The sequence below is a fragment of the Pseudophryne corroboree genome, chromosome 2, assembly GCF_028390025.1.
Source record: "Pseudophryne corroboree isolate aPseCor3 chromosome 2, aPseCor3.hap2, whole genome shotgun sequence".
NCBI classification, from domain to species: Eukaryota; Metazoa; Chordata; class Amphibia; order Anura; family Myobatrachidae; genus Pseudophryne; species Pseudophryne corroboree.
Genome location: NC_086445.1, coordinates 660,254,125 through 660,275,761, shown reverse-complemented (window position 1 = coordinate 660,275,761; position 21,637 = coordinate 660,254,125). Strand labels below are relative to the sequence as shown.

Genomic DNA, 21,637 nt, shown 5'->3' with positions numbered 1-21,637 from the left:
GGACAAAACTCGGTATTTACCAATAAAGAACTAGAAGAAGCACTCTTTTTCCCCTAGTGCATTATTACATTCTCCCAAACTACTGATCCCTACACCCATTTATTCTAATATATTATTCACAGACATGTATAGGAGCTGGTGCGCCATCAACAAGCGCTTAAACAGGGATCATACTGACACTACTTTTACTACCTCCTGGGGGAACCCCTGTTTTATCCCATGTCTAGATAATCAGCTGTATTTAAACTGGAAAGCGAAAGGAATAATGGCGATAAAATACATTTTTGATCCAGGTGGCATTATCCGCACTTTTGTTTATCTCCAAATTACTTTTTGTTTACAGAAAAAGTTGTTTCTTTATGTATCTACAGGCCAGACATTTTTCTCAAACCATAACTATAAATCCACGTTTGTCCCATCCCAAAGATTCTATTTTAGAAACCATGGCTTACATTAAAATAAAACTGTACAAAATACGCTACTTATACCCTTTCCTGTTAGAGCCAACTGCGACTAAAGCTTGGTCTCGCTCTCTCAGCAGTTGGGTCCGAGACATTCCCTCCATTCAGTCGTCTACCATTTGGACTGATTATTGTGAGGTTACTCTCAAGCGTCTCCCTTCAGCAGCACTGCAGGAAACTCATTTTAAGATCATTCATAGGGCATACATCTCCCAATCGCAGAGAAAATATATGGTCTTGGATGAATCAGGTAGATGCCCAAAATGTACTGCCTCAAAAGCAGATTTTTATCATAACTTCTGGGAATGTGGAAAGATTAGACAATTCTGGGATAAAGTTCACACTTATATTAATAATCTTTTTTCTTTGCATCTTATCAAACTCCCTATCCCATGTCTACTTTTAAATTTTGATAAATGGGATCTGGGACTACACAAACGATTATTATCACCACCTATATTGACGGTTATTCTGACCATTGCCAGTAAACTCATTTTAACTCGCTGGATCTCTAGATCCCCCCTTTCTTATATGAACTCCAATCGGAGAATTTAAAAATACTTAATTATGAATGTAGAGCTGCATTCCCGGAGATTGAAACTGGTGTACAGAAATTTTTATAGGAAATGGGGTAGATATATTTACAAGCTCCCCCAGGACACACAGGATCAGATTCAACCAGTGTTTGAAGGTACTGACTGGTATTTAAGAAAGAAGATAACATAACTCCTATCTACTGCGATGACATGTTTTTATTTGGAGTTGCCATCACCTTTCCCCTCCTTCCCTCTGTTCTCTGGTCCCCCCCACCCCCCTTTTAGTATACCTTTTACAGTGATAATGTTATGATCAGTTTATATATGGTATAGTGGTATCGTCCAGCTGGACTATGAATTTATTATTTTTTCTTATTTTCTCATGTGAAATGTTTGTTCCATTTATTATGGTCTTGCCACCCAATTTTTATATATTGTTCATTTCTGCATACCATTTTTATATCTTCTTCCACTCATACATATCATGTTGTAATGTACACACCAATACTACTAATATATGTTTGATTTTATGTTTATCAATGAAAAATTTAGAAAAATCCAATAAAATGTTTATTCAAACAAAAAAAAAATTAAGTTCAGTAAGTGCCACCATTACTAATAGTGCTGTGAGTCAATATGGATCAGTTGATAGAAGAGCAGGAGCAGCAACCCAGTACTAATGCTGCCAGTCATGATAGTACTTCAACATCTACTAAAGGTGGTCCAGGAGACAGAAAGTTTAAAAACAGGGCACCTGAAATATAAATATTTCACAAAGTTAAAGAAAAGAAGTAGAAGTGACACCTTTAAAACAAATCAGTGCCCAATAAAATGAACACTAAGGCTGAAGAACAAACTGTGTTCACAAATCCCTAAGGGAGGTCTAGTGGTGTCCATGGGTGCTATGTGTGAGTCTGACATTTATGATATTGTCCTCAAAGAGAAGTCTTTTTACACCATTTCTGCCCACTATGCAAATATGGGGATGAGCAATACAAAGATGTTGACATAATAGAAATTGAGGATTCTGGTGTGGAAGTGCTACAAGATGAGGAGGATATTTGTTTACTATCTGAAGCTAATGAGGATGTTGATGAAGAGGATGTTGTTTCTCTACCACCAACGACTTCATCATGATCAACCTCCTCATTAATAATCAGAGGTAGCCCTTAAAAAGTTATTTTATGGGGGACCTAGCAAACCAAGCATTTCAGCCACAAAAGTGGCAGTCCCTGTCACTGAATTTCCTGATTTGTTAAACTGTGCATTTGCTTTCTAATATACAACATAAGGGTAGGTGGGAGGGCCCAAAAACAATTCCATCTTGCACCACTTGTGGACTAGATTTAGGAGAAAACATACTCAGACTATCAGGTATACCACATAAATGTATTACAGTGGTGTGTTACACAATTAGGAAGGGGGCCAGCAGGTAAGCCTCCAATTTGTTTGCAAAAGAAGATCGGCTGACTTGGAACCTGCAGCTCTGCAGTGCAAATATTAATATCTAAGCTAGATTCTAGCCTTGTCAGGAATTGCTATTAACAGTGTACTCTCATGGCCTTTTCTCTAAGTGGAAGCAAAACAGTTTGTGATTTTTTTATTCTAAATTGATCAATTAAATGAGTCAATAAATTAATCAGTTCTTTCATCCCTTGTCGTGAAACCTTTGCTATTAACATTGTAATATCTTATGGCCTTTTGTCAGTGGCTGAAAAACAGATATTGGGGGTCATTCCAAGTTGTTCGCTTGTTGCCAATTTTCGCTATACTGCGATTAGTCGCTTACTGCGCATGTGCAAGGTTCGCAGAGCGCATGCGCTTAGTTATTTTACACAAAAGTTAGGTATTTTACTCATGGCATAACAAAGCTTTTTCATCGCTGTGGTGTTCGTAGTGTGATTGACAGGAAGTGGGTGTTTCTGGGTGGAAGCTGGCCGTTTTATGTAAATGTGTGCGGAAAAACGCAGGCGTTCGAGTTCCAAAATGCGGGAGTGTCTGGAGAAACGAGGGAGTGGTTGGGCGAACGCTGTGTGTGTGTGATGTCAAACCAGGAATGAAAAGGACTGAGCTGGTCGCAATGACTGAGTAAGTCTGGAGCTACTCAGAAACTGCGGGTAATCGTTACGAGAAAATTAGCAAAGCTTTCGTTCGCAATTCTGCTATGCTAAGATACACTCCCAGTAGGCGGCGGCTTCGCGTGTGCAATGCTGCTAAAAGCAGCTAGCGAGCGAACAACTCGGAATCACCCCCACAGACTTCTTAAAAACAATACTACTACTACTACTACTACTACTACTACTACTACTACTACTACTACTACTAATAATAATAATAATAATAATAATTGTATTTATATACTGTAGCTCTTTCTACAGTAAGACTCAAGGTTGCTTAACAGAGTGAACATAATACAGTACAGAAACAATGAAGTACAGAAAAATTTTACGTGGACTACACAGTTAACTGGGTTACCAGGTGGAATTTGGTGAGGATCATGCAATTACCCCTGCCCAGTAGTCTTTTAGCCTCCTGCAATGCTAGGCTTCACCTTATCATCTGCCTTTCCAGGGTGAATTAGGTCCACCCTTATTCAAATGCCCACAGGTCTTATGTAAGGACAAGGTGACTATTGTAGGCTGGGCAAGAGTACAGTGAGAAGTTCACTGGAAACAACCTTGATAATGCTGCTCAATACTCAGAAATAATTAACAGATAGTACGTGGGTGCAACAATGCACAGGGTGATATAATAACAAATACTGAAAGTATACAAAATACAACAATGCACAGGGTGGTATAACAATTAAACACAGATGATATGTAAATGCAACTTAACTGAATATAAATGCAACAATGCACAAGGTGGTAATAATAATGAAATAAGTGTGAAAGACAAGAATCTATGTGGAAGTTCCACACAAAAACCTGAATTCTAGGAGAGCTGGTTCCAGTATGAAAACTGAACAAGACAGGGTATCCAAATTTCAGCAGTTCACAGAGCTGACAGGTAGCAGGAACTTATAACCAGCACAGGAGGGGAAACAGGAAGAAAATATAAAGGGAGACACTCCCAATCAGAACAGTCAGAAAACCAAGCCTCCTGATGAGGAAATACAATGCAGCTGGACAGCTAGACACACAGAGACAAATTACAAATTATACAGCAGCTGAGGCTGAACACATGGATACATGCAGGAATCTATCTGCTGGAGTTTAGTAACATCGACATGGCGCTAGCGGCTTGCAACAGTACCCACCCTCCTTGAAGAGGAATTAAAAGACCCCTCCAGGTTTTTGGGGATATTTCTTGAAGAATCCTTTTTTTAGTTCAGGAGCATGGAGGAACCTCGTAGACACCCAAGCTCTCTCCACAGGACTGTAGCCCTTCCAATGGATAAGATAGTGTACCTGACAACGTACAAATTTGGAGTCCAAGATTTTCTCCAAAATGAACTCCTGACACCCTTGAACTATGACTGGGGCAGGTCTTCTGGAATTCCGATCTTAATCTTTTTGGTAACAAATGTTGGTTTAAAGAATGAACAATTAAATGTATTATTTATTTTTAAAGATCTGGGCAACTGCAGACAGAAAGAAACAGATTTGATTTTTTTGAATAATTTGAAATGGCCCAATGTAACGGGGACCCAATTTTTGAGATGGCTGGCGGAGCTTGATATTCCTAGTAGACAGCAACACCATGTCTCCTACTTTGAAAGAGCAGGGTTTCTCCGAAATTGATCAGCAAACCTCTTGGACCGGGCCGCAGCATCTTCTAAGGCTTGATGTATTTTCCTCCAGATTTTCCTGAGATGAGCTCCTGGAGGAAAAGAAGAACCTGACTGTTGTGATGGAATTACATTTTTAGATTTGGGATGGAAACCAAAACAACAAAAGAAAGGAGACATGGATGTTGAAGAATGTCCAGAATTGTTGTATGCAAATTCTGCATAGGGCAGATGGTCGGCCCAATCATCCTGACATTTTGAAACGTAACATCGTAGATACTGCTCCAAGGACTGATTTACTCATTCAGTCTGTTCGTTAGATTGTGGATGATATCCTGAGGAAAAGCTGATGTTAATTCCCAATTCAGAGCAGAAAGACTTCCAGAAGCGAGCCACAAATGGAGTGCCCCTATCAGAGACAATGTCCAAAGGCAATCCATGAACTCGAAAGATATGTTGAATGAAGAGAACGACAAGATCTTTGGCACAAGGCAATTTGGACAGGGGAATGAAGTGAGACATTTTACTGAAACGGTCAACCACAACCCAACTGACCGAACACTTGGAAGATTTTGGCAGAATCACAACAAACTCCATAAATAAATGAGTCCATGGTTTAGAGGGTACAGACAAAGGAAGCAACCATCATGAAGGAGGGACTCAAGGGTACTTGTTTTTGACACAGACATTACATGCCCTTGCAAATTTCTGAATGTCCTTCTTGATAGTTGGAAACCATACTGAACGAGAGAGAAGGTCCAAAGTTTTAGTAACCCCTGTATGCCCCGAGGTCTTATTTAAACGGAACTCAGATAAAACAGCAGATCTGAATTTTTCCAAAACAAACAGCAGTCTAGCAAGAGTTTATGATGGGGCCTTCCCCTGTGTTGATTGATTGCGTGATTTGAGATCCATGGTGAGACCAGCATGAATGCACTTTGAGGAAACAATGGGATCCCGGGACTTATTGACTACTTGAATTGGCACAAAACTCCTGGATAAAGCTTCTTTACTTTACATTCTTGGATCCTGGCCGAAAGGTAATCACAAAATTGAATCTTGCAAAGAACAATGACCATCTGGCCTGTCGGGGATTCAATCTCTTTGCTGATTTGATATAGGCCAGAATTTTGTGATCTGTGTACACAGTTACTGTATGTCTTGCTCCCTCTAGTCAGTGTCTCCATTCCTCCAGAGCCCATTTTATTGCCATGAGTTCCCTTTTTTCCAACATCATAATTAACCTCAGCAGAGGTAAATTTCAGAGAAAAGAAGGATGCAGTTTCTGGTCGATTGGATCTTCCTGCAATAGAATAGCTCCTACACCTACTTCAGAAGAATCAACTTCTATTATGAAGGGCAGATCCGGATTAGGATGTCAGAGCACAGGAGCAGAGATAAAAGCTTTTTTAAGATCTTCAAATGCTTTCAATGCTTTTGTAGGCCAATGAGAAGGGTCTGCAGCTTTTCTGGTTAGACTCACAATAGGTGCTACTATGGTGAAGAAAGAATGGATAAATCTCCTGTAATAATTTGAAAACCCGAGGAAGCATTAAATGGCTTTCAGGCTTGAAGGACAAAACCAGTTTGGATTTTCTTAGGATCCATAGAAAATCCCTTGGGCATAATGATATATCCTAAGAAAGCTAGTTTTTTCACCTTGAATTCACACTTCTCCAATTTAGCATACAGATAATTCTCTCTTAGTTTGTAGAAAACAGCCTTAACCCAATGTTCCTTGAGAATTCATGAATAAATCAAGATATCGTCCAGGTATACGACCACAAATTTTCCTAGAAAATTCAAGAGAATATAATTTATGAGGTCCTGAAAGATGGCTGGAGCATTGAAAAGACCCAATGGCATAGCTAAGTACTCATAATGACCTGACTGAGTATTAAATGTGGTTTTCCATTCATCCCCCTGTCTGATCCGGTTAAGATTGTACGCTCCTTGTAGATCAATCTTGGAGAATATAACAATCTCCCTTAGTTGATTGAACAAGACAGATATTAATGGCAGAGGGTAGGAGCTCTCAGTGGTAACTTTATTCAGGCCTTAATGGTCTATGCACGGTCACAGTGAGCCATGCTTCTTGCACACAAAAAAAACCTGGCCCCTACAGGTGATTTTGATGGGCGAATAAAGCCCTTATCCATGCTCTCCTGGATATACTCCTCCATAGCCTTGGCATAAAGCTGCCCTTTAGGAAGCTTAGCTCTGGGTGTAAGATTGATAGCGCAATCATAGGGATGGTAGGGAGGCAGTGACTCAGCTTGCTGTTAGAGAAGACATCAGCATAAGCCAAGTATTGGTTTGGCAACCTTTCCGGAACCAATTGTGCCGACCTAATTGGTATGGTCAAACAATTAGCAGCACATTCAGAACCCCAGGAAATAAGGTCACCAATATTCCAGTTGAATGTTGTATTATGTGTTTTTAGCCAAGGCAGTCCCAATACAACTGGAGTAAGTGGGAAATGCCGGGCAGCATTGATTATGTAATGGTTAGCATTACTGCCTCACATCACTGAGGTCATGGGTTCGCTTTCCACCATGGCCCTAACTGTGTGGCGTTTGTATATTCTCCTTTGCTTGTGTAGGTTTCCTCTGGGTGCTCCGATTTCCTCCAACAATCCAAAAATATACAGGTAGGTTAATTGGCTCGCAACAAAATGAACCATAATGTGAATGTGTGTGCATGTACATGTGGTAGGGAATATAGATTGTAAGCTCCACTGGGGCAAGGACTGATGTGAATGGCCAAATATTCTATGTAAAGCACTGTGTGCGGTATATAAATAACCTGTAATAAATAATTAAATAATGAACAAGGAGAAAGGATAACTACTCAGAATGTAATATTCCAACGGAAAAATGTAGAACTGAAGTCCAAGCAGTAATCCGACCATTCAGGAGCATATTCCCATCCAAGCCACACACAGAAATAGGCAAATCAAGATCTTGTGTAGGAATTCCTTGGGCACACGCAAACTCTAAATCCATCAAATTTCCAGCGGCACCGGAATCCAAGAAGGCAAGGACTGGACGGTAGCAGTAGAAATATTAGCTGTGAGCAAGAACAAATTATTTGGGGAGATGGAAGAGAGACCTGAGAAAACCCCCTTTTAATACTCAGGTCTACTTGTTTTCTGTCTTCTGTGGACAATCACTTGCCAAGTGCCGTTTACACCTGCAAATACAAGCACAAGCCTAGGACTCATCTCCTAGACTTCTCCTGGGGGGGTCAAACGGAAGGCCCCAATTTACATGGGTTCAACTGTATCTTCTGCAACCTCCGGAACAGTCCACCGGCGTGAAGGTGAGGGACCCTCCTTTTCCATTCTTCGCTCCCGGATCAGCCTGTGAGGGAATCCAAGGTGACAGGAGTCGAATACTGAACAAGGAAATTGATTTGTTTGGTAAGGCCCAAACGAAACTGGCTTTGGAGAGCCAGGTCGTTCCAACCACAATCATTGGCCCAACGGCAAAATTCAGTGCAATATACTGTACCTCAGCTGAATTTCTCCCCTGCTTAAGGAAACGAAGATGGGCTTCTGCAAAGGCTGCTCGATCTGGGTCATCCTAAAGCACTCCCAGGGCCTTAAAGTAGGCATCCACAGAAGTCAGGCAAGAATGATCTGCAGGAAGCCCATGATTGCGGATCACCCTGCAAAAGGAAAATGACAATACCCACCCGCCGGATCTGTGATCCAGAAGAATGAGGCCTAAGCTAGAAATAGAGCTTACAGATCTCTTGAAAATTAACAAACTGTTTGTGATCCCTGGTGCATCTGTCAGGGAGATTGAGATTTGGCTCTTTTGGGATCGGTGGTGAAGAGGACTGGGTTCTTTGACCTGCCTCGTGAGAATCCACTCAGATAGAAAGATCCTGTAGCTGCTGAGTCAAACCCTGGATCTGGTTTGCCAAGAAGTGAGCGGCTTTCTGCTGAGTTGGATCCATTCATAAAAATGACACATGAAGCTACGGTTATTTGGATGGTTATACTGTTACGTGGACTACACAGTTATCTGGGTTACCAGGTGGTACTTGGTGATGCTCACACAATTACCCCTGTCCAGCAGTCTTTTATCCTCCTGTGATGCTAGGCTTCACCTTTAGCTGAAAGTATACAAAATGCAACAATGCACAGGGCGTTATAACAATTAAACACAGATGATATGTAAATGCACCAATGCACAGGGTGATATAAGCAAATTAACTGAATATAAATGCAACAATGCACAATGTGGTAATAATAATGAAATAAGTGCGAAAGACAAGAATCTGTGTGGAAGTTCCACACAAGAACCTTAATTCCAGGAGAGCTGGTTCCAGTAAGGAAACTGAACAAGACAGGGTATCCAAATTTCAGGAGTTCACAGAGCTGACAGGTTCTCACATGTAGGAGGAACTTATAACCAGCACAGGAAAGGAAAAAGGAAGAGAATATAAAGGGAGACACTCCCAATCAGAACAGCCAGAAACCCAAGCCTCCTGATAAGGAAATACAATGCAGCTGGACAACTAGACACACAGACTCAAACTATTAATTATACAGCAGCTGAGGCTGAACACAGAGATGCATGCAGGAATATAGCTGCTGGAGTGTAGTAACACAGATGCGCCGCTAGCGGCTTGTAACAAAAAGCTGTTCAGAAAATACATGAAATGCTTGAATAAACAGTCTTGAATCTGTTTTTGAGGATTATAGAGTGGGGGCCTTTTAAACTGTGCTGGGAAGCTAGTTCCATGGAGTTGGTGCCATTGGTCTAAAAGCTTGACCTCCAGATGAATACCAGGAGATTCTAGATATTGCAAAAAGTCATTCATGGGGTGTATAGTTTATTAAACTGTCATCCTGCCTGCCACTGCTGTACATCAATGTTTCAAAGATGTGCTAATTTCTAAGTAGCTGCCACTGCTCTGTTGCTTCACTTAGTCAGCCAGCCTTTGGTCTATATTGATGAACAATATTGTAAGCTGTGTAAATTAACTGGAAATGACTGTAATAATACCATAGTAACAAAAACAGGCCCAAATTACATGATTTTAGCTGTTTTTAGCAATTCAAAAACATACAGATCCAAAATAGAAACACTTGAGGGTGGGTTTGCAAAACCAAAATGCGAAGATGAATCCAGACCCAAAACAAAAAAACAAAACATGGGGTCAGAACAAATCTCTACTGCAAAGCATCGCCCCTTCATACTACTCAATTCTCATATCACAGGACTCATCCTCTCACCACCTCAGAACAACCTTGGATCTGTGCCAGGTCTGGTAAGCACCTCTCGCTCCAATCTTTTCCCATGCTGATCCCCACTTACAGAATTTCCAATCACACACCCCCAGAACCTTTAAATAATTAAACACTCGGAAAAAAAATCTCTTTATTACAGCTTACAATACTTCCATCTATCGTACCAACACTAGTACATGTTTAAAATTTTCAGAATCTCCACTCAAAACTTTACTTGTTCCTCTTATTCAGCTGAGAAAATAACCACCCCTTCTTTTCGTGCCTGCACTTATTTTGACTACCTTGTATGTCCCTGTTTTATGCTTTTCCTAATTTTCCCTGTCCCACATCACAGACTGTTAAATAACCATGAAAGCTTGGGAACAGATTCTAAGTTTATTGATTAGATAAGATATTGGTCGCAGGATAGATATCAGAGAGTTGTAAATGGTGTTTATTCACAGGTGAGAAAGGTTACCAGTGGAAAATCCCAGTGATCGGTACTTGGACCAGTGATTTGTAGCATCTTTATTGGTGACTCTGAAATGGTATTCAAGGTAAAGAATGCTTTTTTGCAGATAACATAAAGGCATGCAGGGTATACAAACCAGGAAGGGTAAAACAAACTATTGGTTATCTAGGTAGTCTAGAGGAATGGTCAAGAGCAGAGACATAACTAGACATTTTATTAATGTTACATCACCTCAGGTAGAGCCTCCATCTCACTCCTTCTCCTCATCATTGTAAAATTTCCCTCTCCCCAAGCCCCCCCCCCCTTCCTCCCAGAGCAGCTATGCTGCCTACAGATGGGTCCATGTTTATCTTGACCTTTAACAGGATTAACTGAGACTGGGCAGTCGGATTTAGGAGGTAATTCCAAGTTGATCGCAGCAGGAAATTTTTTAGCAGTTGGGCAAAACCATGTGCACTGCAGGGGGGGGGGCAGATATAACATGTGCAGAGAGAGTTAGATTTGGGTGGGTTATTTTGTTTCTGTGCAGGGTAAATACTGGCTGCTTTATTTTTACACTGCAATTTAGATTGCAGATTGAACTCACCCCACCCAAATCTAACTCTCTCTGCAAATGTTACATCTGCCCCCCCCTGCAGTGCACATGGTTTTGGCCAACTGCTAAAAAAATTCCTGCTGGGATCAATTTGGAATTACCCCCTTAATCCCCTGCTGTAATGACTTAATCTCCTGCTGTATTGTTCTCTGTATTGTATTGCAGCTCAGAACAATAGATGAAGGGTTTATGTTAATAAAGCATGTTGTGCCTAGGCGCAGCAAACTAGCCGTGGACCCACCTGTACTTTGTTGTTTCCAGCAGCAGCCTGGGAAGGTGATGCAGACTTAAAGTAGGGAAGGGGGAATTGCAGGATGATGAGTGAGCTACATTGCCTTGTTGCCTGTCTTCAGGAGGCAATGTGGCTGGAGAGTGGGGGTGGAACCTATAGGCAAGCAGCGCTGCCCAGCTAGCTGTATAGTATATGTAAAAGCACCTCAACTAGAGCAGCGCTGTAGATGCACCGGTGGTTGTGTGTACAAAGAAGGCCAGGTAAAATGGTGCATGGCCTACATCTCAAAATTTACCCGGAAAGACTTAAAAGCGTTTAATCATGTATGTGTAGTTTGGAGCAGAGAAGGGAAAGGGGTGACATGATAGAAATAGAGATGGCAGATACTAATACAGTAGATCAATTTAAACATGCTTGGGATAGACTGTTGTTAGCATGTATAGAAATTTATATTCACAGCGCACAATCTCACCTCCAAAGATGCTCGAACTTCACTGAGTTGGCTAAACACTTGGCCACATTCCTCAGGACACACAGCCATTATTTCCTCACGAGTCAGGCACAATAGTTGCTCTCCTCTTAGAACACCAAGACACCTCACTGTGCTATAAATCGGATATTTGAAGGTAAATTAGATAAGAAGGCAAAACAAAACACACTGGGGAAAATTTACTAAGCTTCGTGTTACTGTCGATTTTTTTTAAATAGAAGTCGACTGGTATCTCCGTGTTTTTGTGCAACTTTTGAATCCAAAATCTGTAATTTACTAAGTTACTGCATTTGTGTATTTCACATTTTCTGATGTTGATGTTATTCGTATTCCTGAAGGTTTATTTGCATCTGCATTAGTGTTTTTCGGCTGAACATAGGGGTTTGCCGCATGTTTTGTGTTTTTTCAATCACGGCAGTGTCTGTTTTTTTAGTGGACACATTTAGACTTTTACTTTCATTTTCATCACTCATGCGTGATTGGTTGTGTTGAATGGAATGTAGTCAGGATCCTTCCGGCCAGGATCCCGGCGGTCAGAATACTAATTCCTGGATCTCGACTGCCAGAACGCCACCAGCACTGCCACAGCTATTCCCACTCTTGGGTGTCCATGACACCCATGGAGTAGGAATAGAACCTGTGGCGAGCGCAGCATGGTGAGCGCAGCAAGTCCTGCTGGCATTCTGGCGGTCGTGATACCTGCATCAGTATCTGACCTCCTGAATCCAGAACCCAGCCGGTATTGAATATGTAGGAGTGTCAAAGTGCAACCATATAAATACACCCCAAACCATCAGAACCTTGTGGGTTTAGTTATTGGAGATGTGAGAGGTTGTGGTCTGAGGAGTTTTTGGAGTTATTTTTGCAATTTCTGAGTGATATTTCATGTATGTAAATTGTCTTATCATTCTTGTAGTCTTGTCATTTAGTTGTTTGTCAGATTTTTTGTCCTTGCAAATTTTTTTAAAGTTACTTGTCAGTGTGTGTGTGTGTGTGTGTGTGTGTGTGTGTGTGTGTGTGTGCTGTGTAGAAGTAGTGGAGGACTGTGTTTTGTGTGTCTTTATTTTTCAGTGTTTAAGTGTTGTTTGTAACAAGTATGTCCCAGTCTGAGGTGAGTGTGGTAGACAAGGTTTGTGAGAGGGGGGAGGTTAGTTAGAGCTGGGATGTTAGTGAAGTGGAGAAGGTTAATGAGGGGGGAAACTTGGAGGAGGTGGCAGGATTCTTCTAGTGAGAGTGATGTAGCTCCGCAGCCATGCACCACAACCAAGACAGGGGTCAATGTCAATTTCACCTGTGCTGAAAACATGGCTTTGGGTTGGGAGATTATGAAGTACCATTGCCAGCTTTTTGGGCCCGAGTCTGCAAAGGTGCCGTCCCACAAAAAAAGGCATTTTATGTAAGAAAGTTGTGTCTGCTGTAAACAGTGCGGGCTTGGTGAAGTGCACAGAGGAGATGTGCCCAAAAAGGTTTAATGACATCAAAGTGAAATGATGTCAAAGTGAAAATGGCCAAGGAGGACAAGTCTTCACACAGACAGGAGGTGGCCATCCATTTGTGGCGTCATATCTGGAACATGAATGGCCCATGCGGATCCTTATACCTCCATGGCCCTCATTCCAAGTTGTTCGCTCTCTGCTAATTTTAGCAGAATTGATAATAGGCTAAAATCCGGCAGTTCTGCGCAAAACTATGCTATTTTACTCACAGGCGAACAAAGCTTTTCAATCGCTCTGCTGAATGACAGGAAGTGGGTGTTTCTGGGCGGAAACTGGCCATTTTCAGGGACTGTGCTAAAAAACGCAGGTGTGCCAGGTAAAAACGCAGGAGTGGCTGGAGAAACGGAGGAGTGGATGGTCGGACGCTGGGCGTGTTTGTGACGTCAAACCAGGAACTAAACGGACTGAGGTGATCGCAATCTAGGAGTAGGTCTGGAGCCAGTGGCGTCACAAGTGGAGTGCGGGGGGTGCGGCCCGCTCCCGGGTGTCACCCGCCGAGGGGTGACACCAAAATGCCGGCTCCTGCAGAGTGACAGAAGCCGAGTGCTGCACTGTTATATTATGTGCAGCACTCGGCTCCTGTCACTTTGTAGGAGCCAGCACTGCAGGGACAGCACCTCCCGAGAGTCAGCCCTCACCTCCCACACCCCCCAGTGGAAAAAAAAAAGGGTGTTGGGATGTGAAGCCCCGCCCCTCCGCAAAGCCCCGCCCCCTTTGCGTGCCTGCAATGGTTTAAAAAACGGGTTCCGTCCGCGAAGCCCCGCCCCTCTATTTAAGCCCATCCCCTTTTATCCTCGCTGCCGCACCTGGTGTCACAGAGGTGAGTGATGCCTCTGTCTGGAGCTACTCAGAAACTGCAAGGAAATTGCTTTCGTTAGCAATTCTGCTAATATTAGCAGAATTGCTTATCTTTCGTTAGCAATTCTGCTATGCTAAGATACACTGGCCCTCATTCCGAGTTGTTCGCTCGGTATTTTTCATCGCATCGCAGTGAGAATTCTCTTAGTGCGCATGCGTAATGTTCGCACTGCGCATGCGTCAAGTAACTTTACTAAGAAGAAAGTAATTTTACTCACGGCTTTTTCGTCGCTCCGGAGAACGCATTGTGATTGACAGGAAATGGGTGTTACTGGGCGGATGTACGGCGTTTTAGGGGCGTGTGGCAGGAAACGCTACCGTTTCCGGAAAAAACGCAGGCATGTCTGGAGAAACGGTGGGAGTGCTTGGCCGAACGCTGGGTGTGTTTATGACGTCAGCCGGGACCGAAAAGCACTGAATTGATCGCACAGGCAGAGTAAGTCTGGAGTTACTCAGAAACTGCTAACTCGGTTTTGATCGCAATATTGCGAATACATCGGTCGCACATTTAAGATGTTTAGATTCACTCCCAGTAGGCGGCGGCTTAGCGTGTGTAACTCTGCTATAATCGCCTTGCGAGCGAACAACTCGGAATGAGGGCCACTCTCAGAGGGCGGCGGCTTTGTGTTTGCATTTCTGCTAAAAGTAGCTAGCAAGCGAACAACTCAGAATGAGGGCCCATAAGCGGTGAGGGCAACTAATGTTGTGAATTCTGATCTGCCCAAGAAGGTTTGTAAGTGTTTTTGATTGTTTTCCATTTTGGAGGTGTTGTAATATTTAAATGTATTTAAATCTGTTGTATACTGTGCTTTTTTATGTTTTTCTGAATCCTTATTCTGCATGCTTTTGGGACTTTTTTTATGAAGGCAATAAGTTACTGTGTGTCATTACTGTATTGTTTCCAAAGTGCTTTTTGGGTTTATTTTTTTTAAGGCATAAAGGGGTATATTCAATTGAAGTCGGATCCATTCTGACATTAATTTGTCGGAATGGATCCAACCTGGGCTATTCAATGCAATCTCAAAAAAAGTCGAATTGAGATGTGGGAGCTGAGACGGGGGAGAGCCGCGGGCAGACGGGGGAGAGAAGCGCTACAGCAGCGGCTATATAGCTGCTGCTGTAGCACTGCTCTCCCCCGTCTGCCCGCTGCTCTAGCCCATCTCTTCCCCCCGTCTCTGCCTCTCCCCTGTCCCTGAATCACAGCCACCACTCATGGCAGTGTCCACCTGGCTCCTGCAAGCGAGGTCTCTGTCTCTCCCTGTCTCTGCTCCCGCATCTCACTTTGACTTTTTTTAAAGTTGAATTGAGATGGTCGAAAAGGGGTTCGGTTTTGGCCCCATTTTCGACACAAGCACGCGGATCGGCAGCTATTCCGCCGATCCACATGCTTTTCGACAAGTCAAATTCCTCGACTTGTTGAATAATTTGGGGTTAGGTTGAATAGGTCGGATAGCCTTCCAACCTAAAAAAAAGTTGAAAACTGCTGTCTTTTCGACAGACGGCAGCTTTCAACTTCAATTGAATATACCCCTAACAATTTGAGTTAAATTACTATTATAATGTATTGTTGCTTAATGCCTACATGCAAATACTGTACTGGTCATTGTATGGGCCATGAGCCTGCGTGCCTTACTCGGGGTCTGCTCACAAGACTGACATATATGTTGCCAATGGGTTATATGTGGCATATATTGTAGATAATTTTCCTTTGCTGTTTCAGTTAGTGCCTTTATCTACAGTATGTACTGACACTTTTTAAACTCCAATTTAGCTTTACTTTGTTTGTGGTACACCAACATCACCTTATTATGTTTGTGTTATTTGTTTGCATTTCAGTATGGTAAAGTGACTGGCTAAATAATTTACAGTATTTCTATTTTGATGTTGGCTCATGGTGTGTTTATTTTCATCAAAAATTGAGAGATTGAGAGTGTGCAGATTGTATTTTACATCGTCCTGTTTTTAAATATGTTTTATATAGTGATGTGCAACGGAAATTTTTCGGGTTTTGTGTTTTGGTTTTGGATTCGGTTCCGCGGCCGTGTTTTGGATTCGGACGCGTTTTGGCAAAAACCTCCCTGAAAGTTTTTTTGTCGGATTCAGGTGTGTTTTGGATTTGGGTGTTTTTTTTACAAAAAACCCTCAAAAACAGCTTAAATCATAGAATTTGGGGGTCATTTTGATCCCATAGTATTATTAACCTCAATAACCATAATTTCCACTCATTTTCAGTCTATTCTGAACACCTCACAATATTATTTTTAGTCCTAAAATTTGCACCGAGGTCGACCCAAGTGGCCGACACAAACACCTGGCCCATCTAGGAGTGGCACTGCAGTGTCAGACAGGATGGCACTTCAAAAAATAGTCCCCAAACAGCACATGATGCAAAGAAAAAAAGTGGTGCACCAAGGTCGCTGGATGGCTAAGCTAAGCGACCCAAGTGGCCGACACAAACACCTGGCCCATCTAGGAGTGGCACTGCAGTGTCAGACAGGACGCACTTTAAAAAATAGTCCCCAAACAGCACATGATGCAAAGAAAAAAAGAGGTGCACCAAGGTCACTGGATGGCTAAGCTAAGCGACCCAAGTGGCTGACACAAACACCTGGCCCATCTGGGAGTGGCACTGCAGTGTCAGACAGGATGGCCGATTTAAAAAATAGTCCCCAAACAGCACATGATGCAAAGAAAAAAAGAGGTGCACCAAGGTCGCTGGATGGCTAAGCTAAGCGACCCAAGTGGCCGACACAAACACCTGGCCCACCTAGGAGTGGCACTGCAGTTTTCTAGCGAGAGGATGAGTGCTTCCATCCTCATGTGAATCTGAACCACTAGCCATAAACATAGGCCAGGGCCTCAGCCGTTCCTTGCCACTCCGTGTCGTAAATGGCATATTGCCAAGTTTACGCTTCTCATCAGATGCTTTTAATTTAGATTTTTGGGTCATTTTACTGAACTTTTGTTTTTTGGATTTTACGTGCTCTCTACTATGACATTGGGCATCGACCTTGGCTGACGACATTGATGGCATTTCATCGTCTCGGCCATGACTAGTGGCAGCAGCTTCAGCACGAAGTGGAAGTGGATCTTGATCTTTCCCAATTTTACCCTCCACATTTTTGTTCTCCATTTTTTAATGTGTGGAATTATATGCCAGTAATATATTAATAGCAATGGCCTACTGTACCGTACTGCTATATATTATATACTGGTGGTCAGCAAAATTATGCACTGTCCTCCTACTATATACACTGCGCACAACTTAAATGCACCACAGGTATGAATGGATAGTATACTTGATGACACAGAGGTAGGTAGAGCAGTGGACTACTGTACTGTACTGCTATTATATTATATACTGGTGGTCAACACAATTATGCACTGTCCTCCTACTATATATACTGTGCACATCTTAAATGCACCACAGGTATGGATGGATAGTATACTTGACGACACAGAGGTAGGTAGAGCAGTGGACTACTGTACCGTACTGCTATATATTATATACTGGTGGTCAGCACAATTATGCACTGTCCTCCTACTATATATACTGCGCACAACTTAAATGCACCACAGGTATTGATGGATAGTATACTTGACGACACAGAGGTAGGTAGAGCAGTGGACTACTGTACCGTACTGCTATATATTATATACTGGTGGTCAGCAAAATTATGCACTGTCCTCCTACTATATATATTCTGCGCAAAACGTAGATATTTTCAGCACACTGAGAACAGATATTTGCAAGCACACTGAGCACAGATATTTGCAGCACACTGAGCACAGATATTTGCAGCACACTGAACACAACTGAGAGAACGCTGCACGTCCTCTCCCTATCATCTCCAATGCACGAGTGAAAATGGCGGCGACGTGCGGCTCCTTATATAGAATACGAATCTTGCGAGAATCCGACAGCGGGATGATGTTCGGGTGCGCTCGGGTTAACCGAGCAAGACGGGAGGATCCGAGTCTGCCTCGGAACTGTGTAAAATGTAGTGATGAGCGGATTCGGTTTTACTCGGTTTTACTCGGTTTTACTCGGTTCTCAAAACGGCATCTTATTGGCTCACGGATGTCACGTGTTTTGGATAGCCAATAAGATGCCGTTTTGAGAACCGAGTAAAACCGAGTAAAACCGAACCTCGCTCATCACTAGTAAAATGGGTGAAGTTCGGGGGGGTTCAGATTCCGAGGAACCGAACCCGTTCATCACTAGTTTTATATATATATATATATATATATATATATATAGTTTCAGCAGACAGGCGGCACTCACGGCATTAAAGAACAACAGACAGCGGTCTGAGAATATCAACGTTTCAATGTCTTATTCATATTTTCGTCAGGATAAACATACACAAAATAGTGCTACTCTCCTAAATACCTCCGTCTGATGGTCCATGGCGCCAGCGGCCCGCCGCGTCCCGCCGGTCGAAAAAATGACGTCATGCCGAGGCGCCGGCTTCGGCGTCATGGAGCACCCGGGCCGGAACACCACTAAACAGTGACAAAAGAACAAATTGTTTATCTAAAATGAGATCAGACCGTATAATGAATAAAGGGGGTCATTCCGAGTTGTTCGCTCTGTATTTTTTTCTCGCAACGGAGCTATTAGTCGCTAATGCGCATGTGCAATGCCCGCAGTGCAAAAGCGCCAAGTAAATTTGCTATGCAGTTAGGTATTTTACTCACGGCATTACGAGGTTTTTTCTTCGTTCTGGTGTTCGTAATGTGATTGACAGGAAGTGGGTGTTTCTGGGTGGAAACTGGCCGTTTTATGGGTGTGTGCAAAAAAACGCTACCGTTTCTGGGAAAAACGCGGGAGTGGCTGGAGAAACGGGGGAGTGTCTGGGCGAACGCTGGGTGTGTTTGTGACGTCAAACCAGGAACGACAAGCACTGAACTGATTGCAGATGCCGAGTAAGTGTGGAGCTACTCAGAAACTGCTAAGAAGTGTCTATTCGCAATTGTGCTAATCTTTCGTTCGCAATTTTACTATGCTAAGATTCACTCCCAGTAGGCGGCGGCTTAGCGTGTGCAATGCTGCTAAAAGCAGCTTGCGAGCGAACAACTCGGAATGAGGGCCAATATCCTTAGATTAAATGTTTAAAGGCAAAGGACAAAATGCTAGGTAACATAATTGCTGGAGATGTAGCATGTCCGATAACAGTGCTGCCTAAACAACATGCCATTAAAGCCCAAAAAGTACATCATATAATAATGACAGATATCACACTATAATAAGGTTAAAACCATATTGAGCAAAAAAAAAAAGCCATTAATTGAGTGTGATAAGTTTGCACATGCAGAGAAAATATAAGGCACAGAAACAGGAACCGATATACTGTTGCAAAAAGTGTTCAACGTGTTACTATGTGATATGTCAGTCAAATGAAAGCAGACAATCCTGCATATTCATTTAACCCACGAGGAGACAAAGTGTCAAGCAAAAATATCCATCTAGCCTCTGCTTTCAATATCAATTGACCACGATCTCCACCTCTTTGGAGTGGAGGAATGTGGTCAATGATACGGTGTCGCAAAACTGCTATGGAATGTTTAGCATTTAAAAAGTGTCTTGCTACAGGTTGGTCGCTGCGGCCAAAAGTCAGAGCTGCTCTAATGGATGTTCGATGTCCAGCCATACGCTCTTTAAACATACAGTCTGTCTTGCCGACATAATGAAGCCCACAAGGACAGCTGAGAAGATAAACTACAAAACGTGTGGTACATGTCACACGGTGTCGAATCTTACATTTTTTGCCGGTAAACGGGTGACAGAAAGTGTCCCCTGTCAGCATATGGCTTCACGTAGTGCAGCCTAGGCACTTAAAGCACCCAGGGCAAGAAGATTTAAGAAAAAGTGGGTGTCCATTTTAAACAAATTTTCATACGACCTTATCTTACTGGTTATAGAAGAGGTTACCCGTGAACTAGAGATCACGCAAAGTCAAATTGAGACTTTTGAGAACTCTCATAAAGTGACTCTACAGTCCGATACCTCTACAAACTGGTATGAAAAATTGTCTAACCAGCTTGACAAATATCAGAAAGACCTTATTTCCTATAAGAGGAATAAATTGGACATCGTTAACAGTGAGTATGCGAAACGACAAGTGTATCCTTGGGTCTCAGGTACACCTACAGCTAAGCGACCACCTAGAAGACGTCTTTACAATCGATTTAATGTACATCAGCTGGATAACGACACTTCAACTGAGGGCACAGCCTCTGCAAGTGAAGCAGAAACAATATTCTAACACTGGCCTTCCTTCCCCCTTGTCAAAGTCAGAAAAATATCTCTATGCACACTGCCATATTTGCACCTCACACAGGTCTGCGCTGCGCATGCGTGCGCTCTCCCGTGAGTGCGCATACTCGCTGTTGCGGGCACCCGCGGGCGCGCGGTATGTGCATTTACGGTAGAGTTCATGTGTTCGTAGCGTGCGACTCAATCGTTACATATTTCCACTATATAATGTATTTTGTAGATCATGGTCCCTTTGATAGATTCTGAAAGTTTGGTTAATGTAGAATGTTCATGGACAGAGAAATCCCCCTTTGTTTGATACGAAGGGTCAGACAGGAGTAATACAGTGGTGTTTAGTATCCATCGGAAGAGTATTTAATTAGCAATATTCCGGTGTTGGTTTGAAGCGGATTAATCGCTCGTGCGAATAGTTATGGACATAAGAAGTTTATGAACATTTACTGTATTTGCACTTACTTATCCATGCGGCGGGAAACCCAGTTTCCCTCCCACCTGAGCTGTTGGAAATAGTCACAGCCCACCTGTATGAATCAACCTATGACCTTTTGTTATAATGCGAGGAGGAATTCCTGTGTCCAATGAACAATGAGATTGTAGGGACCATTGAATTGTATTGTGTGTGGGGCATAAATAGACAAGCCGATCACATCCAGCTCACTCTTCAACGGTTATCATTGCTGAAAATCGGGAGCTGGATGTCCAGAGGCGCATGCGATCGTTTCCTTTGTGCGTAAGTTTTCTCCGCAATCATATTGTCTGTCTTGTTATGGGCCATATCTCTCTCTCTCTCTCTTCTCCTCTTTCTCTCGTATTCTCTTAAAACGTAATAGTATTGTATTGTATTTCATGTGTAGTTATCTGGTTAGGTAGTCTATGTTATATTGTAGTGTATGACTTGTATTGTATTAATTCTTTTGCAAGTATAGCATTCATAATATATATATTAGGCGTTGGACCCTAAGCACGGTATCTGTGTATTTCTTATAGTGTTAAGTATTCTCAGAGCGTCGGTGACGCTCAAACAGCTTTTAAGTTAATAAGGTTACACTGTGTTGCATCTACACCCTATCTCTACACTAAGGTTTTACAGCATATTTCATTGTTTATGGTTTAGATATAAAGGTTTAACATTGTGAGCGTCTGCGCCGCTGGTGATCTCCTCGTGGTCCCGAGCGGCCGCTACGCTATAGCGAATCATTACGTTAGTCGGCAGCCAATAGCGTGCCTGCCTGTGATCTATTGGCC

General features: G+C 42.6%; 1 protein-coding gene across 2 annotated transcripts in view; it reads right to left on the bottom strand.

The window, feature by feature from the left end:
* Positions 1–1,550: 1,550 nt before the first annotated feature.
* Positions 1,551–21,637, bottom strand: part of LOC135042599 (epidermal growth factor receptor kinase substrate 8-like) — a 421,293-nt gene continuing 401,206 nt past the window's right edge. For both annotated transcript variants that reach the window (XM_063955034.1, XM_063955035.1), the window contains 2 exons: positions 11,741–11,873; positions 1,551–1,751 (listed from right to left, as the gene is read on the bottom strand). In XM_063955034.1, coding sequence (XP_063811104.1) covers positions 1,737–1,751; positions 11,741–11,873 — 148 coding nt within the window. In that variant the 3' untranslated portion in view covers positions 1,551–1,736. The remainder of the gene's footprint in view (positions 1,752–11,740; positions 11,874–21,637) is intronic.